General features: G+C 45.4%; 1 protein-coding gene across 1 annotated transcript in view; it reads left to right on the forward strand.

Moving 5' to 3' along the window:
* The window catches only part of ACOXL (acyl-CoA oxidase like), a 405131-nt gene that overhangs the window by 115947 nt on the left and 265525 nt on the right, over window positions 1–23659 (forward strand). Inside the window, exon 14 of the mRNA XM_054475660.2 lies at window positions 2537–2571. Within this exon, the coding sequence (XP_054331635.1) occupies window positions 2537–2571 (35 nt within the window). The remainder of the gene's footprint in view (window positions 1–2536; window positions 2572–23659) is intronic.

A 23659-nucleotide genomic window follows, 5' to 3' on the forward strand; every position in this document is an offset into this window, starting at 1 on the left:
CCAGGAGCCCTGGCTGCTCTGTCGTTTGGTTTGAGCCATCCCTGTCCACTGGAGTTTCCTTGATTCACACCTTCCTTAACAAGGTGTCCTTTTAAGAATGACAATAAAACATATTTTATTCAGAAGTCAGGAAAAGACTCATAAAAACCCTTCACTGAAATTCACCTTTGTGAAAGATTCATCTCCCAGCCCCCTTTAACCAGCACAGCTGTCATGAACAACTTTTTCTGTGTTTTTTTTTTCCTTCTTGTCCCTCCCACCCCATTTCCTCTCCCTACTCCAGCAAGGGCTTATCTTTCAACTGTGGAAAAGCCACCAATTAAACTGTACTCCAAAGCTTATCAAAATATTCAGTCAGTAAAATTATCTTATAATTAGCCTCACTGTAAGCCAGAACGTTTTAATCCCAGGAAACGTAAAGTTATCCGGCATGTGAAATCTGTAAATTGCTCATCCTGACCTTCTGTCTACAGTTTCTACTTTTATTTCTTTCCCAAAGTAATTTCTTCCTTGTTCTTCAAATTCTTGATTGTCTCTGAGGCATCTTCCTCTTCTGTTTGCTTAAGTTTCAAAGAAAACTTACTCCTAGTTGAGATAGAGAATTGAAAAATTCAGGTGATTGTGATGTGCAATCAACCTGATTTTATATATTTCATACCTTCACTTTTAGCTGTTCTTTTTGCAAACATAAGCCTGTGATTGCTGATGGCTTGCCCTCGTTGGTCCTGTGCTTTGGATGCCTGCAGTGATATGCATGGCTGAATTATTCTGGAGGCGAGCTATTCAAACTGTCTGGGGGATTCCGCGGGACATCGAGCTGGGCAGTGGCGTTGGACTTTTTAATTTCAACCGTTACTCTCCTCATAGCTCTCCCTCCCCTTTCACCCTCCCACAGCCTGGGGACCCTCCTATCATCTTGCACCACCTGGGACAGCACCATGAATGTTACCTCCCTACCCAATCCTATTTGGACCAATATCAAGGGAACCATAAGTGATGTTTGGGGATCTTAAGCTTAAGGTGCAACTTAGACTTTGGCTACAGAAATGATATTCAGATGATGCTTAGTTTTTTTTTTTTTTTTTTTTTTTTTTTTTGACGGAGTCTCACTCTGTCACCCAGGCTGGAGTGCGGTGGCGCAATCTCGGCTTACTGCAAGCTCCACCTCCCCAGGTTCAATCGATTCTCCTGCCTCAGCCTCCTGAGTAGCTGGGATTACAGGTGCCCACAACCGCGCCTAGCTAATTTTTTGTATTTTAGTAGAAATGGGGTTTTACCATTTTGGCCAGGCTGGTCTTGATCTCCTGACCTCGTGATCCACCTGCCTCAGCCTCCCAAAGTGCTGAGATTACAGGCGTGAGCCACCGCGCCTGGCCAATGCTTAGGTTCTTAACTGTCGTGAGCCTTCTTAAACTAGTCTTGCTGTAGGTACGAATGGGCTAGTGAAACTTACACAGGCATGTTTGACCTGGTCATCGCTTGTTGTATGATGAAATATTTTCAAAGTTCCCAATACTCATTGAAAAATTAAGTTTTGGAATGTACTAACATTTCGATAAATGGGGTATTGCCTGTATATAGTGCTAGTGGTGGTAGTTATTATTTATAGAATTTTTCCTATCTGTCACACAGTAGGCACACACATACACATACAGAGATACAAACACACAAATATATAAAAATTGCTTCATCCTTACATTAATTCTGTGAGAAAGTAATAATTTTGCCCATTTCACAGTTGGGAAAATTGAGGCTCTGACAGTTTCAATAACTTGCTGATGCAGCTGAACTTGACTGGCTGGCCTGACCCTTGTAATCCCTTCTGTGAACTAGCCAGGGCCCCTGTCATATGATTTGACCCCCACTTATGCGTGAGAGGTTTCCTCATCATCCCTGCAGAGTAAAGAGGAAATCACAGCTTCACCTCAACCTCCACTTGTTGCTGTGCCCAGCAATTGCATGCATCGTATCTTAATGTCACACATGAATTTCAGGCTCAATGTATTTGCTGACCTCAGAGCTGAGGCTTGCCCGCCTTGAGCTTATGGGATCAGTGTGAAGGCTGTGATGATCCGCATAGGGAAACTCTGGCCCAGGTGGCCTGGGCTCCACTTGGTGCTCCTAGGGTAGGAGATAGAGGGGGGACCAGCTCCCAGGATCCCACCATGTGTGGGCGTGTTCTCCTAATGCCAACCTTGGAATCAGCTACATGCTGCAATCCCATCCTTTCACAACTGTGTCTTGGAGCTAAAAGACCCCTATTTTGGAAGCCATTCCTATTGAGAGACAACTCCTGTCTAATCCACAACTAAATATTTTATGCCTCTTTAAGACTCTTTCAAAATACAAATTATCTGTAAGAGCTAAGTTGAAACTAAATATCCGTCATTAAAAATGTGTTATTTTTGAAGCATTAGCTGTAGGGCATTTTAGAAAATCTTTAAAACATAATTGGCCATATCAAGTTAATTTTCTTGTGTGAATTCTGCATACTCTTGATATTACTTAATTTGTTTTTCTCTCTTTTTAATTACAGCTTGGGTTGACGATAGCGATTCGCCATAGCCACAGGTAAATGTTTACATTTTTGTTTCTTTTAAGAATTATCCTTACCAGTTTATAGCTCTTGGTTTGCTTATGTCTCAGATTTTGAGCTTTTTTTGGTGGTTGCTTTCCCGTGACGTCCATGTCACAGATGGAATTGTTCTAGTTGCTTGATTGGCAAGAGCACGTTGCTATTTAGAGGAACGAGGTCTTTGTGAAAACATGGTGGTAGATAGCACATTTATTTCAAAACAAACAAAAAATGGGATATTCTAGGGCATGACACAGAAGCGCTATCTGGGTAATGTTCTCACTCTTAAAGAGTCCCTGAAAACGGGGATGCCCTGCATGAGAGGTGAGTCCCAGCAGAGAGAAACCCAGCAAGGGCTTGTCTGTGAAGCCCTCGCCACCCCCCATGCCAGGCCTCTCTCTCTATGTCTTAGGATGTCTGACAGTGGCAAAAAGCCCTGTTTTTGTCTTGCTTCATGATTTCTGCCTTGGTCTCTACTGTATTACACTTATGAAAAATGTTTGTTTATTGTGTTGGTATCAACCTTTTCCCCTTTGCATATGTCAAAATGCATTGAGATGTTAAAGTAAGATCCAGCCCCAGTGGAGGGGTGATAAGCAGGATCCTTCCTGTCCTTACGAAAATTGCTCACAGCCTCCCAAAGTGCCACCCTCTGGTCATAGGCTTCGGGCTTGAGGATGTCTGCTCAGCTGCCCACAAACAACCTAAAGTCACCTGATTTCAAAACAAGTTTGCCTCCTAAAAATGCTCATAAAAAGTGTATACATGGTTTCAATATACATGTGAACCGGGCAATCTTAGGCAATTCCTGAGACCTAGAAAGCTGCGGGGGAGCCATGTAGGTTACAGCAGGAAGGGGCAGGAGAGGACTCGAGCCCTTGGAATGCGCCTGTGGGAAGAAAGGCTCTCATGTGGGACATTTCTGGACACCTATGAAAGAAACTGCTCCAGAGACGCTCAAGATCATGGAGGGGAAAGAAATACATTTTCCTGGCCCATTGCTAGGTGCATGGCTGAGTCTCCATACAAAAGACAGATTAACTAGAGAAAGCATGCACATTTATTTAATATAAGTTTTACATAACGTGGGAGCTCTCACAAGGAAATAAAGACCCAAAGTAACAGAGAAACCTGTATGTTTTTAATGTTAGTTTGATGGAGAAGTGCACAGTTGTAGAGATGGATAATTGGACAAAGAGGGTATGATCTAATTGTGATAAACTGGGTGGGGGATTGAGGACTTAACAAACTTAGCCTGTTTGTTCAGATTCTGTGGTCCTGTGTCTTCAGAGATAAGTATGTTTCTTTTCTTTGGGTATATGGAGGCTACCTCTCAAATGAGAATTTTACGGCCTGTATCAGGGGCGGAGGGGAAGGGGAAGGTGAGAGTGACCTTCCTGCTTCTGCTGTTTTCTCAAATGCCAAGGTGCCGTTTTTTAGTGTATTGTGTCCTGAACCCCATCAATTGTTTGTATGTTTCTGGTCCTCTGTGTGTATGTTGCATGCCCACGACAAAAGTGTGGTGTCCTGCAGAAGGGTGCTCTTCCCTTGTAACCCGAGCCAGGCTGCTGCAGCTGCTGAGGCACACAGCTACGGCACACTTAGAAGAAGCATGGTGCGCACACAGACCCCTAACCCTAAAACCAACTGTGTGGTATGGTGGGGTGTGGTGGGTATGGAAGTGCTCTCTCCGGAACTTGCAGGAGCCTCTTTTTCTAGAATGTTCTCAAGGTGGACTGCTCCAGAATGAGGACAGCTAAGATCTTGCTCTAGTTCAGTGACAAGCTTGCTGTTCCCCATGATGTCTCACTATGTTGCAAGGGCTGGTTTTGAATTCCTGGACCCAAGCAGTGCTTCTGCCTTGGCCTCCCAAACTGCTGGGATTACAGGAGTGAGCCACCATGCCTGGCCAAGGTAGGCTTCTAAGAGGAAGGAAATCTTAAACCATCCTCATTCCTCCAAACTGTGAAAGTGGCAGGGAAGCCCAGCTGACTCAGGCAGATGCCCCTGGCAGGCTGATAACAGTCTCTCAGAACAAATAGTCTTTAAATTGCTGTCTGGCATTGCTGTGGAGGAGAGGCAGAGTTTGGGGAGAGTGTGGAGGTGTGGGGTGGATCCTGGTGGCTTCAGATTGCTTCTGGAGTCCTACTAGTTCAGCCTTGACCCCAAACTTAGAACCTACTCCTCAAACAAGCCCTGCAGAGAGTTGGACAGAATGCAAGGAGGAAGTTAGCAGCTGTCTATTGTGCATGAGCTTGCCTCTTTAGGCTCCAGCCCCCACATTCTGTGCTCTGTTCTCCCCAGGAGACATCCTAGCACATGTGGCTTCCCCATGCTGTGTTTCCAGAGATGTTTGTCTCCAGGCTGTCCTTATAACCTTTAAGGTGTTAAGTGCAGAGCAATTAACAAATATCATGGATATTTACATAAGTGCAACAATAAACAAACAAAAATCTCAGTAAGTGGGAGAAGTGACAACTGAAAGTGATGAGATTGAGGGAAGGAAAGTGAAGACATCTCCTGAGGCTGCCTTGCAAGGTCCAAGGTCCTTCACCATCAACCTTGGGATCTGGGGACCGGGGAGCGAGTGGTAGCCCAGTGAAGCTGGTATTCACAAAAGGCTGCCTATGGCAGCTGGTGTCATCTGTAGAGGAGTCTGAAGACTTTGGGAGCAGAGAGAATGGTTAGAAAGTGATTGCAGTAACTCAGAGACAGCATGAGGACTTTCTAGGCTTGGCTGGGCGTCTCACAAAATATGAATGTCTGATTCACACAAGCCAAGCTGGGGAGACTTACTGAGGAGCATGTGACCTGGTCGTGGACTGACATCTTCAATACTGTGGAAACGGAGAAGGGATGATCAAAGGGTTGTGTTTTCCAAAAATTACTTCTGAAATCTAAGGAATTATGATTTTAAAATTCTGGAAAGTACAACAACATTTGTAAATTTGTGGTGGGGACAAACCTACCTTCTGGGAAATCCCCATTTTCCCAGAATTGATGACACTTCACGAGGTGTCACTGAAGAGCTGTTTGCAGGTCAGGCCTTTTCTTCCCCTTGGCCACAGAAGGACCTGATCTTTTCTCTTAGAAGCCTGCAGGTCACCCTTTGACTTTTCTTTTTTTCTTTTTTCTTTTCTTTTTTTTTGGGACAGAGTCTTGCTCTGTCATCAGGCTGGAGTGCAGTGGCATGATCTTGGCTCACTGTAACCTCTGCCACCTGGGTTCAAGCAATTCTCAAACCTCAGCCTCCCGAATAGCTGGGATTACAGGCACTTGCCACCACACCTGGCTAATTTTTGTATTTTTAGTAGAGACAGGGTTTCACCATGTTGGCCAGGCTGGTCTCGAACTCCTGACTTCAAGGGATCCACCCGCTTTTGCCTCCCAAAGTGCTGGGATTACAGGTGTGAGCCACCACAACCGGCCACCGTGACTCTTCTGCTCCCTCTTACACCTAGCCTGGCCACCTACCTCTCCCCTCATCCAGCAGGAGGAAGATGAGGGATGTAGGTTTCTGGTTGCATCCCCTCTTTAAAAATCGTATTTGCTTGTTTGGATTGGCTGAAACTTCTATCCTTTTGTTAATTACTTTTTTCGTGTGTGGTGAAATATGCCTAACATAAAATCAGCCATTTGTTTTAGTCTGTTTGTGCTGCTATAACAAAATAGCATAGACTGGGTACTTTATAAAGAACAGAAATTTATTTTCTCACAGTCCTAGAGGCTGGGAGGGCCAAGATGAAGGCGCCAGCAGGTTCCGTTGTCTGGCGAGGGCCTGGTCTCTGCCTCCAAGATGGTGCCTTGTTGCTGCAGCCGTGGGCAGGGAGGAGTGCTGTGTCCTCATGTGGCAGAAGGGAGAAGAGCAAGAGGGGAAGGCTTATAAGGGCTTTACATCTCGTTCATGAGGGAGGAGCCCTCATGGCTTAATCACCTTTTAAAGGCCCCACCTCTTAATATCATCACGTTGGCCATTAAGTTTCAACATCTGAATTTTTGAGGGAACACATGCAAACCCTAGCACCATTTTAATAATTTTTAAGTGTATAGTTTAGTGGCATTAAATACATCCCCACTGCTGTGCAATCAACACCACTGTCCATCTCCAGAGCATTTTCAACATTGCAAAATGTAACTCCATACCCATTAAACAATACATTTCCTTCCTCAACTCCTCTGCAGTTCCTGACAACCACCATTTTACTTCTTGTCTCTATAAATTTGACTATTCTAGGGACTTTATATTAGTGGAATAATATAGCATTTGCCTTTTTGTGACTACCTTATTTTACTTAGCATAATTCTTCAAGATTCATGCATATTGTAGAACGTACCAGAATTTCATTCCTTTCTATGGGATAGTATTCCATAGCATGTATAGGCCACATTCTGTTTATCCATTCATCCATCAGTGGACACTTGGGTCGCTTCCACCTCTTCGCCATTGTGAATAATGCTGCTATGAATTTGGATATACAAATATCTCTTTGACACCCTGCTTTCAATTCTTTTGGGTACATGCCCAGAAGTGGAATTCCTGAATCATATGGTAATTCTAAGTTTAAGTTTTTGAAGAGTGGCCATACTGTTTTCCTATCGATTATCATTTTCCTTGTCATGTTGACCCCAAACCCAGATGCCAGAGTTGAGGAAAGGGGTCCTCTTTGTGTGGGTAGGGATACCTTTGGCATCAAGATTTGAGACTTTAGATTCTAAATCTAAGACCAGATTTGGAATTTGGAAGCAGATCAGATCTGCTTCCAAAATTCTAACATGGGCGTCAGGACCAAGAGAGATGGTGGGGAACCCCAGCAGACTCCTTTAGTAGACAGAAGAGGGGATGAAGGAAAGGGGGACAGGAAAACGTGGTTCCAAAATGACAATACTGGGAGGATGGGTTCACTCTTGAAGAAAAATGGATTTGGGGGCCTTAAAGGAGATGAATGTGCAGAGGAGGGAAAGAAGTCACTAAAATCCTATAACCTTGGCCAGCCAGCAGTGCCTCTCAGGCTGCTGCAGACACGGAGGGGCAGGATTGCCTCAGAGCTAGAGGGGCTCTTGTGTGGCAACAGAGGACTTGAGGCCCAAAGGAGGCCTGATTTTGTTTGCATGCATATGCAGTGGTGCTTCAGCTGTTAGCTCTCCTTTATTCAAATGAACAGTGTTCAGGGTGAGACCATCCTCCTGCATGTGAGCATGCAAGTGTGCATACACACACACACACACACACATACACACACACACACACACAGTCTAACACATGCCCACCCCAACCACTTCCACTGCTGACCCCAGATACCTCTAACTTTTGCTAGACCAGTTATTCCAGATCTGTCTGTGGTATAGAGGGTGTGTGTGTGTGTGTGTGTGTGTGTGTATGTCTTCATATGGGCATGTGGGTAGGGAGCTGAGGGGTCAGGAAGCAGAGAAAGAATCATCATACTTCGATGGTGTAAATGTACCAAGCAAGGAGAGCCTCTGCCATGACTGCCTATGCGCTTAGCAACAGGTCCTGCCCATGTTTCGTGTATTGTCATGGCGCTTTAATTTATTTTTGTAAAGTCAAGCCATTTTCACAGAGTGGAAAATTGTCTCTTGATGTTCATTCCCCACTGTTTGGCTTGAGGTTTTCAGGTGGAATCCACACAGTGGTGACAGCTGGGTAACCCCCAGAAGTGCCCTTTGCAGATAACAGCTCTCGGGGCCCCATCACCCACACAGTGGGGAACAATTTCCCCACTGTGTGGGTGTTTTGTTTTTTTCTCTTTCTACAAGATTGAAAGAGAGTTTAGATGTTCTTCCTGCCTGACCCAGTGCAGCAGAGTGAAGAAGGCTGCTCCCTCCTGGTGAGTACCCCTGGGCCAAGATAAAAGAGGAAACGGGCTCAGAGGTGAGCTTCTCACCTTTGGCTCTCGCTTGTCTGATACCGGAGAGAACACGTGAACTAACAGCGTGGAATTTTTGCACGTGTCACTTATGCTTGTATTTCTAAGAAGAGCTCATGAAAGTGGAGGATGAGAGTGGTGAACTAACTCCTAACAGAATGATTTTGCTTTGTTTTTTCATTAGTTATGTTTCTTTAATAAACGAAGAAGGAAGCAAATTTTCCATTTGGTTCTGTGATACTTAAATGGAGGTCCACAGAGGTGTGACTCTTAAGCAAATTCTAAATGCAGTTCTTTCCCACAACTGACTTTTTTCTATTGGTTTCTCACCTAAGAAAGGCTAAATTTGGTATCCTGTTCAGGCCTGTTCATCCCAAACCTGTTCATCCCAACCTAATATGGGAGTTATAGTCACCAGCCCCGTAAGAGGCCCTGGAATCCCTCGAAGGCTGGACGGGGAAAGAGAGAGTTGGGGAACCTGCATGTGATCGAACTGCACACAGTGTGACCGTCCTGAGCTAGACTACTGGAGGCCTGCCTTTACAACAAAGTACAGACCCGGGGTGATTAAGCACTCATTCTGAGACTGTGCTCGTATTTTTGTTTAGAATGAGCCCAGATGGCCTAGAAGAAGTGAAGGGGTTGTGTACTTTTGTGTTCTGATTTAGATTAGAAGCAGAGTTTGAAGTTCCTAGATGAATCAGAATGCTTATTGAATGAAAAAGCAGCATCAATGAGCAAATGAAATTGCCATCTTGAAATACAAAAGGGAGGAAAAGACCAGAACCACAGCCATCAGGCCTATTGGATTTTGATTTCAAGTGTTGGCAAATACCTAACAACTCCCATTTGGGGCTGGTTTGATCTTGTGGAGACAGCTGAGGAGGCCGTTTTCCTCCAAATTTTGTAAAAATAAACAAAAATGCCTTTCTGCCCTTTTTTCCCCTTCCAGGGAATAGTTGTTTCTGTCACTGAGGCTCTCTGGTCGACTGTTCCATCTGTCTCTTTTTCAAACTTCACAGTGAGGCTCCAACCAGATATACACAGGGTTGCCAAGAAATTATTCAACCCCAATGGTATAATCTTAAAACAAAGCCATCTTTTGGATGGTTGCGTTTTTGATGGCCTTAACACAAAATATTGCCCCTAAATGGCAGCCTATGAATATTCATGGGGTGCCCAAGTCATATGCTTTTCCTTAGTGAGACTCTTGAGGGCCGAGGGTGGTTGTCAGCATCTCATGGCAGAGTGTGGCATGGGGCTGTGGATTTGCTAGGAGAAGGGTAAATGCCCTTCAGGGTCCAGGGCTTAATGTAGCAGATGGATGTGTCTTTTCTGTGCCTCTCCTATACCCCTTTAGTCCCTTGTTTCCTTTGAGTTGGTGGCCGTGTGCTTTTGGTGCCTTCTGCTCTGACCATGTGGCCATTTCCCAGTCAAACCTGCTCATGACATGTATGCTGCCACGCCCACAGGGTGGTCTCCAGGGAGCCTTCTGCCTGCTGACCAGAGGATCTTTCTCAAACACAGATCTGACCACGCCCCTCCCACTAAGAAGGCCCCTTGGGCTTCCCCGTGTAGACAGCAGAATCCTGACCTTTAGCACAGGATTCAGACCTCACTCCTCACGCTGCTGTCTCCTCACGCTGAGCTTCCTGCCACATCCACTGCTTGCTTTTGCTATTTCCCATGGAGGATTAACTTCCCTTCTCTCTCGCAGACCAGTGAACTCACCCTCCAATGGCCCCCCTTTATCGTCTCCTTTTCAGATCTATCAAGGAACCATGCTCTATGCTCTTTTCTGTTGTTGGGTCTCAGGGCTGCTTCTCAGGTCAGAGCCTAGCTCTATTTCTTCTCCTTCCTGTCTGCCTCAGGCAACAGGTGGGAAAGGCAGGCGGCATCCCTGTTCCCTCCACAAGTGCCCCTCTACATCCTTAGAGCCAAGGCCATTTAACAAAGCCATACTGTGTCCGCGGGTCTGGGAGGAACCGGTTAGTCTTTCTTGAATGATATCCCCCTGGAAAATGACCCCTCCCTTACCTTCAAAAGACTAAGACATCCACATGAAATTGATCAGGAGATTCAACACAGCTCAAATTAAAATCCCAGTAAGATTTTGTGTAGAAATTGGCAAGATAATTCAAAAAATTTTATGGAAAGGCAAAAGACCTAGGCTGGGTGCCGTGGTTCACGCCTGTAATCCCAGCACTTTGGGAGGCTGAGGCAGGTGGATCACCTGAGGTTGGGAGTTTGAGACCAGCCTGGCCAACATGGTGAAACCTTGTCTCTACTAAAAGTACAAAAATTGGCCAGGCGTGGTGGCACGTGCTTGTAATCTCAGCTACTCAAGAGGCTGAGGCAGGAGAATCACTTGAACCCAGGAGGTGGAGGTTGAAATGAGCCGCGATTGCACTACTGCACTCCAGACTGGGTGACAGAGTGAGAAAAACAAAGAAACAAACAAACAAAAAGCAGAACTAGATCAGCCAAGCAATTCTGAAAAAGAACAGAGTTGGAAGACTTCCAGTACCTCATTTTCAGATTCGCTGTAAAGCTGCAGTAATCAAGAGCAGACTATAGGACATGTAGGCAAAAGGACAGACATGTAGTCCAATGGGACATAGGAAGAAGTCAGGAGCAGACCCCACATGAATGATCAATGGATTTTCAACAAAGGCGCCAAAATGATTCAGTGGAGAAAGGATAATCTTTTAAATAAATGGAGCAATTGGACATCCATATAAAAACTCAAAAACCAAGAAAAACCCATACCACATACCTTGTAGCATGTACAAGCAACAAAGATGGATCATGAACCTAAATGTAAAACCTAAAACCTTAAACCTTCTGGAAGAAAACATAGAAGAAAATCTTTGTGATCTTGGCTTAGAGAAAACTTTCTTCAGACACAGAAAGCATGAACTGTCAAGGAAAAAGTTGGCAAAAATGGATTTTATCAAAATTAAAAACAGCTGCTCTTTGAAAAACACTGCAAAGAAATAAAAAGACAAGCCACACATGGGGAGAAAATATTTGTAAAACACATATCTGATAAAGAAGTTGTATCCAGAGTATGTAGAACTCTTACAGCCCCTTCACAAGAAAATGAAACAACTCAATTTAATAAATGGGCAAAAAATACTCGAACTGATTATTCACCAAACAAGATGCATAGATGGCAAATAAGACCATGAAGGGATGCTCACCCTCATTAGTCATTAAGGAAATGCAAATTAACACTAGAATGAGATACCATTACATATATGTTAGGATGGCTTAAAACCTCAATACCATCAAATTGACCCTCATCAAAACTTCCCAACACAAACACAAACAAAAAAACCACCCTGATAATATGAAGTGCTGATGAGAATATGGAGGAACTGCAACTCTGATACATTGCTGGTGGAAGGCGAAATGGTGCGGCCACTTTGGAAAAACACTTTGGAAGTTTATTATGATATTAAATATACCTTTATCATAGACCCGGAGATTACACTCCCGGATACTTAAACGAGAGAAATGAAAATGTTAGTGCACACCAAGACTTGTATGCATGGCTTCTCCATTCGTAGTAGCCTCAAACTGAAGACAATTCCAAATGTCCTTCCACTGGGAAGTGGGTAAACAGACTGTGTCACTTCCACACAGAGAGATACTACTCAGCAATAAAAAGACATTCTGCTGTGTGGAAAAAGCCAGACTCAAAAGTGCCCCTACTGTGTGATTCTTTTTGCATGACATTCTGGAAAAGAGCAAACTGTAGGGAAGAAAGCAGACCCGTACTCACCAGGTGGGTGGAGGGGTTGACTAGAAAGCAACATGAGGAATTTTTGGCGGGTGACGTACAGATTCTAAATCTTGATCGTGGAGGTGACACGACTATATATGTTTTCCAAAATTCATAGTACTGTGACACCTAAATCAGGTGAATTTTATTGTAATTAAATTATGCTCAGTGAACTTGAATTAAAGAGAGTTAAGATAGGGGAGTCTCTGGATCCCTTTTTAAGGTGAGAACACCGTGTCTGAGGCCGTGTTGACACTTTTTCCAAGTGCTTCTGGGTATGGTTTGAGGGGGTTCTTCATGTGGAATTACCTTGTTTTACGTGCCCTGGGTGAGGCCTTTGAGTTCACATTGAGCCACATTATCATTTTCAATGAAGGCAGGTTGCAAGCTGTGTGACTGCACTCAGTTTAGCCCATTCCTCTTTTAAGGCTTTCCACGACAACACAGGTGCAGTCAGGTCTTCCATCAGCTCTGGACGCCCTAGACTATGTGGTGCTTCAGTGAGGCCCTCGTGCTGGGGTGGTGCAGCCCGAGGCAATCGGATTTGACCTTGTTTTTCACTGCAAGGTGGCTGCAGAGCAGAACCAATGCACTGGTCTGTGGTCCTGAGAGCCCTCAGGGGCGCTGGGATGACATCCCTCCATGAAATACAGGTGCCTGAGGTCATGTCACTGGAGGCATTGCTCATCTCAACCACCTGGAAAACTCTGGCCTGCGGGCCTCTCCCAGAGATCCAGGAAATGGGGGCAGCTGTTTCTAGACCTCACCAGTGAGAAAGTTGCTCCATGTTCTGTCCTGGCTGCAGAGGTGAACATAGCTGGCGTCACTCCAGCTTCCACTGGGTTGAATGCCGCTGAGTGCAGGGCAGAGAGCAGGATGGAGAGAGAATGAGCTTGGAGGAAGCCCCCAGCGTATTTCCTGGAGTGCTGAGAGGAGCTACCCTTCTGCCAGGGCCAGGGGAGGCCAGCTCTGTCAGTGGGAGACCCCTATGGGCGACTGTCCAGGCTGGTGTTTGTGACAGGTCTGCTGGGTGTGGGGTACAGGGTAAAACTACTGCGGGGCGGGAGCCCATTGCTGCCTTCTGTATATTCCCTTGACTGGAGCCGTGTCGCCCTGGCCCGGTGGATCGCTTGACAGTGAGCCTGCGGCTGGTGCCTACCCATTTCATGGCGTGGTGGAGGGGGGGCTACCATGGTCTTGCTCGTGTTTCTGTTGAGAGGGACACCGGGGAGCTCTGTGGTCAGGCTGTGCGTGGGGGCCCTGGCTCCCTGGCTCATATTCTATGGCCTGACCTGCAAGCCCAGCTTCAGGCTCTCGACTTCCTCCTGAAGGGCGTTTCTCAAGTTTGAATGAACGGCTTAAATTGGCAAGATGTAATCCAGGGTTCTGTTAAACTAGCCACAGAGAGTTCTAAATCTGCCTCCCTCAGTCACCAAGATGCTGCATTTATAGGCAATTTTTGCTGTATGAATCACATTTTGGCCTCTTATGTGGCTCAAACTACTTACAAATCAAGAACATTCTATAGCCTCTACATCACACGGGGGACTGGGCCTGTGGGGGTGCCGGGACATCCCTTGGAGGGGCAGCACAAACCCTGTTCACTGTGGCCAATGAAGGAGTTGTGATGAAGCAGCTTTTTTTTTTCTTTTTCCTGAGGTGGTTTATCACTCAGATTCTGCTTCCTGTTGAGGTTGGTAGAGCCTCAAGTGCCATGCAGAGAAGTCCATCTATAAACTTCATTCCCTGGTCTTTCATGAGGCAGACTTGACTGCTTGTCCAAGTGCTGTATTCTGTTGTATAAGGCAATCTCCACCCTCATTAGAGCCCATGGTGGGTGAAGATGGTATGTGGGTGCTTGGAGCGGAAGGAGAGCCACATTTATACACTCACATGTCAGTAGCCGTGGGTCCACAATGTTCCTCCTCCAGAGAACAAGCTTCTTTGTCTGCATCCCCTCCAGTGCCGGCGTGTGCTGGGTCCAGAATGCCGGGCCTCGGGCAGGGTGGTCCATCTTGTGGCTATTTACTTAATATCCTCCTCCTATACCTGTGGTTCTAAATTATGGTGATTTTGCCCTCCAGAGACATTTAGTGACATTTTCGGTTGTCCAAACTTGGGGAGGTCACTACTGACTGACAGCTATGGTGGAGAGGCCAGGGATGCTGTTAACCATCCCAAAATGCTTGGTTCAGCTGCTCACAACAAAGAATTATCTGGTCCAAAATGAGAAGAGTGCCTGGATAGAGAAACTGCCCTCGACCGAGAGCTCCTGACGGTAAGCACAGTATTTATTCCTCTTTCCATCTTCAGAGCCTGGCAGGTATCATGTGCTCAGTTGGCATAGGCTGAATCAAATCTGTGATTAAAAGGCTCACATGCATGTTGGTTTTTGTGTTGATAAAATACTTTCAATATTCCCTGATATTTTTTGTTCTATTTGTTTGTTTGTCTAAACATAGAAATTAAATCATCTTTCAATTAGTCATACTAATGGGTGGGAGAGAAGGGTAGTCCCTCCAAAACGGAAGATCCCCCAGAATCCACTTTTACGGTTGTCTGTGCAATGACACAGACACACAAATGCACAGTAAGACTCACTGTCGCCCTCTAGAGCCAGCCCGAGGCCCTTTCTTGTTTGGTTTGCAGGCGTGGGGAAGGCCCTGCCTTGTTTTAATCTACAAAGTGCAACAGATAATTGGAAAGGAACTAATTATTTTACCTTGACTGTACTATTCCCCATCTTCCTCTCTCCTCTCCTTTTTTTTAATCTTAAAAGGAAAACGAAGTTAAATCTAGGACATTTTTTTTTAATTTCAATTGAATATAGATTAATTTGTTCATTCAACAGATATTTACTGAGCTTCTTCCATGGACTAAATGAGGGTAAAAGCACACCATGTCTGCCTTTGGTGACCCTGGTGGGAGTACTATCACAACCTAAGGGTGATAAAGGAAGCACTCGATGCTCCAAGGCATGTGTGTGCATGTGTGTGTGCTTGTGCATGTGTGTGTGTGTCTGTTTGCATGCGTGGGGAGGGTGTGCCCTGCCCTTCAGGCTGTGCAGCATGGGCTGGCAACTTCTGAGGGGAAGAAGAGAGGGGGAAGAAGAGATTTGCAGGCACACAGTGGGTAGAGGATATGATTAGCATTGTTGGCACAATTTCCAGACATCTTCTGCCTGTACCTCTTTGTGATCGTCCAGGCAGAACCTACCACATCTCCGTGAAGGAGGCAGGATGTGGAGGTTCCACACCAGGTGGACTTGGGGATTCAAACTCAGGCCTCTGACTCCCAGCAGAAGACTTTTCCCCAAAGTGTGTCACCAACACCACCCAGGGTGCTGGGATGGTTCCCTAGGGCTCAGAGCCTTGATTCAGCCCCAGCCCCCAAGGAGGGTGTTTGTTTGCTCTCCACCAGCAGGGGGATAAAGTGCTGTTTGGAGAGTGTCAGGGCTAGAAGGGCAGGCCATGCTCATGGAAAATTTCCCTATTTAAGTAATGACTGAGTAGGTTTATGGAAGAGAATTAAGGAGACTTCAGGTGCAGGGATGATGTGGCAGAGGCCATTGAGGGCCACCACCTGGCAGAGATCTGGAAAGCTCTTGCTTAACCCAAGGGAGAGGTGGCCCTTCTCAAGCAATCCCAGAGGGACCAGTTTCTGTTTTCTCCCTTGAAAACGAGAAGGGGACAGTGGCCCCTGTCCTTTGGCATGGGGTCAAGGATGCAGAGATTACTGCTCTGCTCAGCCTAGCACCCCACCTCCACCTTCCCTGGAATCTGTCCCACCTGATGGCCAGCAGATGGCCCTGGGGACGAAGCTACCAACTCTTGCTTTAAGAAACTGTCCCAGTTGAGAGAATTGACCTACCCCAAGGGACTTGTCTTGTTTGAAAGGAAACCTTTGAGAGTCTTCTTTTAAATCACATGTCTTCTGTGATGAGTGTAGGTAGGAAAAAAGGAAACATTAGGTGTTGGAGACAAAACTGCTCATATGGAGGAAAATTCTGTTTCATCTTTTATACTTCTTACATCTTTTTTGTATACCTGAAAGCAAGGGTAGAAGAAGAAAACTGATTCTGCCAGTTGTCAACAGTTATTCCTGACCTTAAAAATAGTCTTGATGTGGAGGAGACATCAGTGTGCAATGCTTTAGATGACATATTGCTTAAATGCTTCCTCATTTAACTGTCATAGCCCCTAAAATGGGTGTTACTAATTTTGTTTTAGAGATAAGGGCACTAATGCTCAGAGAGGTTGAGGAGTTTGTCCGAGGCCACATAGCCATTCAATAAAGACCGTGTTCTTTCTAGTGTATTAGGAATCTCTGCTGACCTGGGCAGAGCTGTGAATATGAGATACGATTTGAGAAAATGCAACAAACAAATCAAAAAGCAACTTTACAGGAGAAGATACAAGGATGTACCTGATTGCTTGTCAAAGAAATAAAATATATGATATGTACTGTGAAATGCAGTAATTTCCCTTTATCCAATGCTTCACTTTCTATGGTTTCAGTTACCTGTGGCCAATTTTGTTCTGAAAATATTAAATGGAAAATTTCAGAAACAATTTATTAGTTTTAAATTGTGTGCCATCCTGAGTGATGTTGTGTCCGGAGTTGGTTCCTGCTGGTGGGTTTGTGGTCTCGCTGACTTCAAGAATGAAGCCGCAGACCTCGCAGTGAGTGTTACAGCTCTTAAAGATGGCTTGGACCCAAAGAGTGAGCAGTAGCAAGGTTTATTAAGAACAAAAGGACAGAGTTTCCACAGCGTGGAAGGGGACCCCAGCAGGTTGCTGCTGCTGGCTGGGGTGGCCAGCTTTTATTCCCTTATTTGTCCTCTCTGATGTTCTGTTTCTGTCCTATCAGAATACCCTTTTTTCAATCCTCCCTGTGATTGGCTACTTTTAGGATTCTGCTGAATGGTGCATTTTACAGAGCGTTGATTGGTGCATTTTACAGTCCTCTTGCTAGCTACAGAGTGCTGATTGGTGCATTTTACAATCCTCTTGCTAGCTACAGAGTGCTGATTGGTGCATTTTACAATCCGAGCTGCAGAGTGCTAATTGGTGCATTTTACAATCCTCTCGTAAGACAGAAAAGTTCTCCAAGTCCCCACTCGACCCAGGAAATCCAGCTGGCTTCACCTGTCAATGTAATGAAATCTGAAGCCATCCTGCTACATCCCATCCTGAATGGAATCCTCCCGTTGTCCAGGTTACCCACCTGTTAGTCACTTAGTAGCTGTTTCAGTGATCAGATGGATTGTCATGGTGTCACAGTGCTTGTGTTTAAGTCATCTTTATTTGACTTCATAATGTCCCCAAAACACAAGAGTCGTGATGCTGGCAATTGGGATATGCCAAAGAGAAGCTGTAAAGTGTTTCCTTTAGGTAAAAAAGTGAAAGTTCTCGACTTCATAAGAAAAGAAAAGCAATCATATGCTGCGGTTGCTAAGATCTACAGAAAGAAGGAGTCTTCTACCTGTGAAACTGTGAAGAAGGAAAAAGAAATTTGTGCTAGTTTTGCTGTCACACCTCAAACTGTAAAAGGTACAGCCACAGGGGTGATAAGCACTTAATTAAGGTGGAAATTAAATTTGTGGGTGGAAGACATGGACAGGAATATGTCTGGTTGGCAGTGGGGTTCAGTACTCTCCCTGGTTTTAAACATTTACTGGAGTTTTGGAATGTATCCCCGGTGCAGAAGGGGGACCTACTGTAAAAGCCAGAAGACCCTGTGTGCAAAGAGAATATACAATGTAAATCCCAACTCTTGTACGGGATTCCAAGGACATTGATTTTTCTAAGACTCAGATGATGCTGTTAAGACTATCTGACAATTCTTTGTGCTTTGGAGTCTTATTCATTCTTTCCTTCATTCATCAAACAGTTATTTCGTATCAGGTAGGATGCCTTTAGCTATGACCCTGGCTTAACTATTTTAGACAGGAAGTGGATTGTTTTCTCTCTTAATGATTCCTGAAGTGGGGCAGTTTCAGGGTGGTTATTTCAGGGGCTCAGTGACACCTCAAGGACCAGAGTTGCTTTGATCTTTCTTCTCTGCTACTCAGTATGTCAGTTTTGTCTTTGACTGACTCACTCATGGCCACAATATGGCTGCTGAGGTTCTTGCTCTCACATGTAGATGTATAAGATTTAGAAAAGGAGGACCCATGTTTTCCCATATGTCGTTTTTTAGCAGCATGGAAACTTCTTTTCCGGAAACCCTTCAAGAGACTTTCCTTCATCTCTCATTGGCCAGATAAACCCATCTGTCCATTCCTAAGGCCATCAAAGGCAAGAAGCATTGGGGTGACTGTCATTGGGTTAGTTAGTGGCTCCATAGATAAGAGTAGATTACATGAGCAGACTTAGGACTTTATTACCAAGGATGGGAGGAAGAGGGGTTGGGCCAACAGCTGGAAATCTTGCTACACGTTTAAAAAATATTTTTATTATGGAAAATTTTAAACATGAGGGAGAGTAGCATAGTGGATTCCCTATTATTTGTCTCTTAGTTTCTACAATTATCAACATTTTGACAGTTTTAGTTCACCCTATCCTCCCTTTTATCTCTGGCTAGAGTATTTTATTTGTTTATTTATTTTTAACATAGTTTGTATTGATTAATTGATTGATTGATTGAGACAGGGCCTGGCTCTGTTGCCCAGGCTGGAGTTCAGTGGCCTGATCTCGGCTCACTGCAACCTCTGCTTCCCAGGCTTAAGCCATCCTCTCACCTCAGCCTCCCGAGCAGATGGAAGCATAGGCGTGTACCACCACGCCCAGCTAATTTTTGTATTTTTTGTAGAGACAGGATTTTGCCATGTTGCCCAGGCTGGTCTTGAACTCCTGGCCTCAAGCAATCCACCCACCTCGGCCTCCCAAAGTGCTGGGATTACAGATGTGAGCCACTGCGCCTGGATGCTGGCTAGGGTACCTTAAAGTGCATCTCAGATATATATCATTTTTTAGGTGCTCTGGACATATATCGAGTACCTGCTATCTGCCTAGTTACAGCCAAAGAAGATATCTGTTTTGGGGACAAGAAATTAGTGAAAACTCACTGGTATTAGCTACTTTTTGCTACTAAAGACAAAATCCCCTGAAACAAAGGAAAAAGGCAATATTTAGGAAATGGAGTTTTCTCCAAAGCTTTTGTTTGTTCTGGCTGCATCTGACATCCTTTCGATGTTAGAGAACAGGTGTCCTGGGAAGTTCGGGTGGGGAACAGGGGATCCTTCCTCCCCCACGAGACAGACGTGGAGCTGAGTGGAAGTTCGGCATCTCGTTTGTCATTTCCCTTCTCAGGCTGATGAGGCCAATGCTTTCTAAGAGTGGGTTTTGGTTGGGTGACACTTGTTTCTGCATGTTAATAGATTTCTGGGGTAAGATAAAGCTCGGTGATGTCACCTGCAGGTGTGTGAGCCTGTGGTAGCAGTCTGCTGCCTGACATTTGCTTCACAAGGCGTTGCTAGCCACATCTGTCCTCAGCTGTGAGAGTGTATGTATGCACCAGCGGGCTGAACAGAGAGATGTTTGTAACCAGAACAGAGAGTCAGATGTAACAAGGTGACTCTCGGCTGGGTTGCAAACATATGTACTTTCCCTATGGTGTTAGCTGATTTCATTTAGTTATGGAACAAAATACAAATGTTATTTCTTTAAAATATCACTGTGCCAGGCAGAGTATATTTCCGTACACCCTTTTCTGAGTTTCTTAAGCCCACCTGTTTTATTACAGGTTTAAAAGACCCCTCTTCCTCTGTGTGTCTGAAACAGGAAGCCTGCCTTCTTATTTTCCTTCAGTTTTGAAATATTTAATCCTTTGAAGAGAGTTTGCATGCTTCGTGCGAGGCGGTACCTTTGTATATAACACAATAAAATTCGCCACTCATGTACATGCGTTTCTCTATTTCTATATGACAATTAAAGGTCAAATTGCAAAGTTGAATCAGTTATAGCTCTGCGTTTAGGATACGTTCAACCTGAGCTGATTTTATCTGCCTGGGCTTTGTAAAATGTTAGTATTTGCATACTGAGTTTAAAAACAGAAACCTTTTGCATAACCATATTTGAAAAATCCAAAACAAAGAGAAAGAGAATGGACTGATGATATGAAAAGATGCCATTTGACCGGACGCTTGTGTTGTCTGGGTGGCTTTTGTGGCAGTTGTGCTGCTTCTGAGCGTAGCTTTCTAGAGTGTGCAAGTGGTGGCTAGGTGTGCTTTGTTTCGTGTGCTGTGCATTTCAATGCTATGTGAGGATCCATCTGACCCCAATACATTTTATTTGACATGCACAGCTGGGTTGCTGGAGGATAGTTCACGCCATTAAGAAGAAGGCAAAAGAAAACACAGACAATCTATTCATCAGAATACTATGAAAGGGAGACTTATTGGGGCAGGCTCTGGCAAGAGCACACCTGGAGGAAGGAGAAGGAGGAAAACCAACTGGGTGCCTAGGGAGAAGGGCGGAGGAAATGCAGCTGCTGTTGACAGCAGCCGGCTGCATGGAGAGGGGCTTTGCCAGTGGTGAAATCCGATTCCGTTTCTAACTTGTGGAATCGTATTTTAGGATGCTCTGCAAACAAGAGGGTTGGATGGCAGACATGAGGTCTTATTTGCTGAGGGGTCTTTGCTCACCAGGCTCTTGGCACCCCAGCAGGACCCCAGGCTAAGGAGTGTGATGCTCACCTTGCATCTGAGGGTGGCAACCAAGTTCCTGGCCTGTGGGATCAATGCTAGGACTCCCCAGGCATCCCTCAGACTCACCAAAGAGGGAAGAGAGGAGGCGGCTTCTAGAATCCTTGGAAAGCCATTTTCTTGCCCTTCTTCAGCCACAAAGATGCCCCAGTAACCTCAGCCTGGTTCTCACAACCTGCCTACTCTCAACCCTGTCTTTCTCTTCCTGCTTCCTATCTGCGATTTTGCAGCACTGGTTTCACATTTTGTTCTTTTATCCAGTATAAGATTTCCATTTGTGTGTGCTGTGGGGTTGTCGCCTAAATAGCCTTTTTGTTTTTGTTTTGAGATGGTGTCTTGCTCTGTCGCCCAGACTGGAGTGCAATGGTGCCATCTCAGCTCACTGCAACCTCTGCCTCCTGGGATCAAGCAATTCTCCTGCCTCAGCCTCCCAAGTAGCTGGGACTACAGGCACCTGCCACCACACCTGGTTAATTTTTGTATTTTTAGTAGAGACGAGGTTTCGCCATGTTGGCCAGGCTGGTCTCGAACTCCTGACCTCAAGTGATCCACTTGCCTCGGCCTCCCAAAGTGCTGGGACTGCAGGATTACAGGCATGAGCCGCCGCACCCAGCCTTGAATAGCCATTTTCTAATCCTGTGTAGAGACCCAGGAAAAGGCCCCACCGCAGCTGCAGTAAGAGGCTGGGGTGTCTGTGCATCACCTTGGTCATTTGGACCTTTTCAGAGTGGCCACTCTGAACCTGGCCTGGGCTGAGACATTGCTTGCTGTCCCCAACTTGCTTACTGGTCCTCGGGAAAAGATCAGTGTGTGTACTTAATTCACCATGATGAATCTTGGTGCAGAAGATGGAGTGCCTGGGGTACCCAACAGCCTTCCTTTCTGGCCAGAACTCTATCCAGATCTTCAGTGCAGAGACCAGGAGCTTTGGAGAGAGAGAGACTCAAGTTCATGTCTAGGTGATCCGGTGCAAGTCAAGCACATGTGTAGAAGAGCACTCAGGAAGTGGCAGCCGGGTTTATCTGCATCTGGGGACCACAGAGGGAGCTGGTTGTTTAACACGGCCCCCTATTATCCACTGGTTCCTGTGTTCTCACAGATCGGCGTCCTGCTGGAAGTGAGTGTTACTCTATTGAGCTGAAGTCCACACTAAATCCTACAAGAGCTTCTAGGAGTAACAAGGCATACGCGTGTAATCTCAGCTACTCTAGAGGCTGAGGCATGAGAAGAGCTGAGGCACGAGAATCACCTGAACCCTGGAGGCAGAGGTTGCAGTGAGTCGAGATCATGCCACTGCACTCCTGCCTGGGCAACAGAGTGAGACCCTATCTCAACAACGACATCAACAACAACAACGGTTTTATTTCAGTATTGATTTTTACAGAATCCTGACTCCCAAATCCAACCAGTTTCCAGACTCATCAGGCATTTTCAGAAACCTCTAACTTTCTTTTTGCTTGATTATAAAGCTCAATGTAAATTCTACATCATTTTAAAAAATACCAAAACAACAAAATCTTGACAAATACCACTTGACAAGACTGACATAGACAACCAGTACTAAAAACCCAAACCACTGGAAATGCATGTGGCTTTTCCCGGTGGGACAGAAAATTCAGGTGCCCATTTAGTTAACTGAGCTCTGGGAAGGCCTGAATGAACACTGCTCCCTGGCTGCTTTCAGGGCTTTATTTGTCCTATTCCCTCCACTTCCCCTCACATAGGTTCTGCTTCTTGACCTGGAACGGAGAAACTCAAAATCTAACCCCGGCTATGTTATTAAATGGTGAACCTTTAAATTCACACAGGGTAGTTGATGGGAATTTCAAAACACGGGGTTAAATTCTGCTCTTACAAAGATGGAACAAAAGCTCTCTGTCTTTTGGAGGTCACTAATCCGGTGTTTGCACCTTATTGTCACTACGTAATGTCTGAAAAACTTGGAATTATTTCCAATTAGTGGGTTTCAGTGGATCTTGCTCTCTGAGCTGTTGACCCCTCGTGTTTGTTTAGCAGGATTTTCTCACCGGGCTGCACCTTGCCCAGCATTGTTTTGCTGTCAAAGCGTCTGAACAGCTCCGGGTGACCCCCGCAGAATTGTCCGTGTAGTGTCGTGAGACTGGGGGAGCTGTTGTGAATTTTGTGATGACAGATGGCGGAAGCATAAAAGGCACCTCCACGGGCTTTGTGAAAGGGGATTTGCGCTCTCAGAACCTTTTCTCCTCTCTCCGTTCTGGAGGCACTTCTGTGATTGCTGACAGAGCTGCAATGCTGCCCTTTTAGAATAGTGAGGCCTTCGAACCGAGAACCCTCACGCGTTGGCATACACCTGCTCACCGGGCCACTTCGTCCCTTCCAGTCCCCACAGCCAAGCCTCAGACAACCTGAAAGTCTCAGCCACATGCGACGTTGGGAAAGCTGGTGCTTCCCTGGAAGCTTGGCACCCTAGAACCCTAGAGTTTAATTTGATTAGGATTTCACCTGATTTCTGGAGATTACAGGGCCAGAGTTATCAAGAGGGAGAGCACGGAGCTGAGTGCAGTGGCTCACACCTGTAATCCCAGTGACTCAGGGCAGAGGAGGGCTTGGAAGCTGAGGCAGGAGGATCGCTTAAAGACAGGAGTTCGAGACCAGCCTGGGCAACTTAGCAAGCTCTTGTCTCTAAAACAATAATAAAAAAAATTAAAAAGAAATGAAAGAGAGAG

The sequence above is a fragment of the Pongo pygmaeus genome, chromosome 12, assembly GCF_028885625.2.
Source record: "Pongo pygmaeus isolate AG05252 chromosome 12, NHGRI_mPonPyg2-v2.0_pri, whole genome shotgun sequence".
Lineage (NCBI taxonomy): Eukaryota > Metazoa > Chordata > Mammalia > Primates > Hominidae > Pongo > Pongo pygmaeus.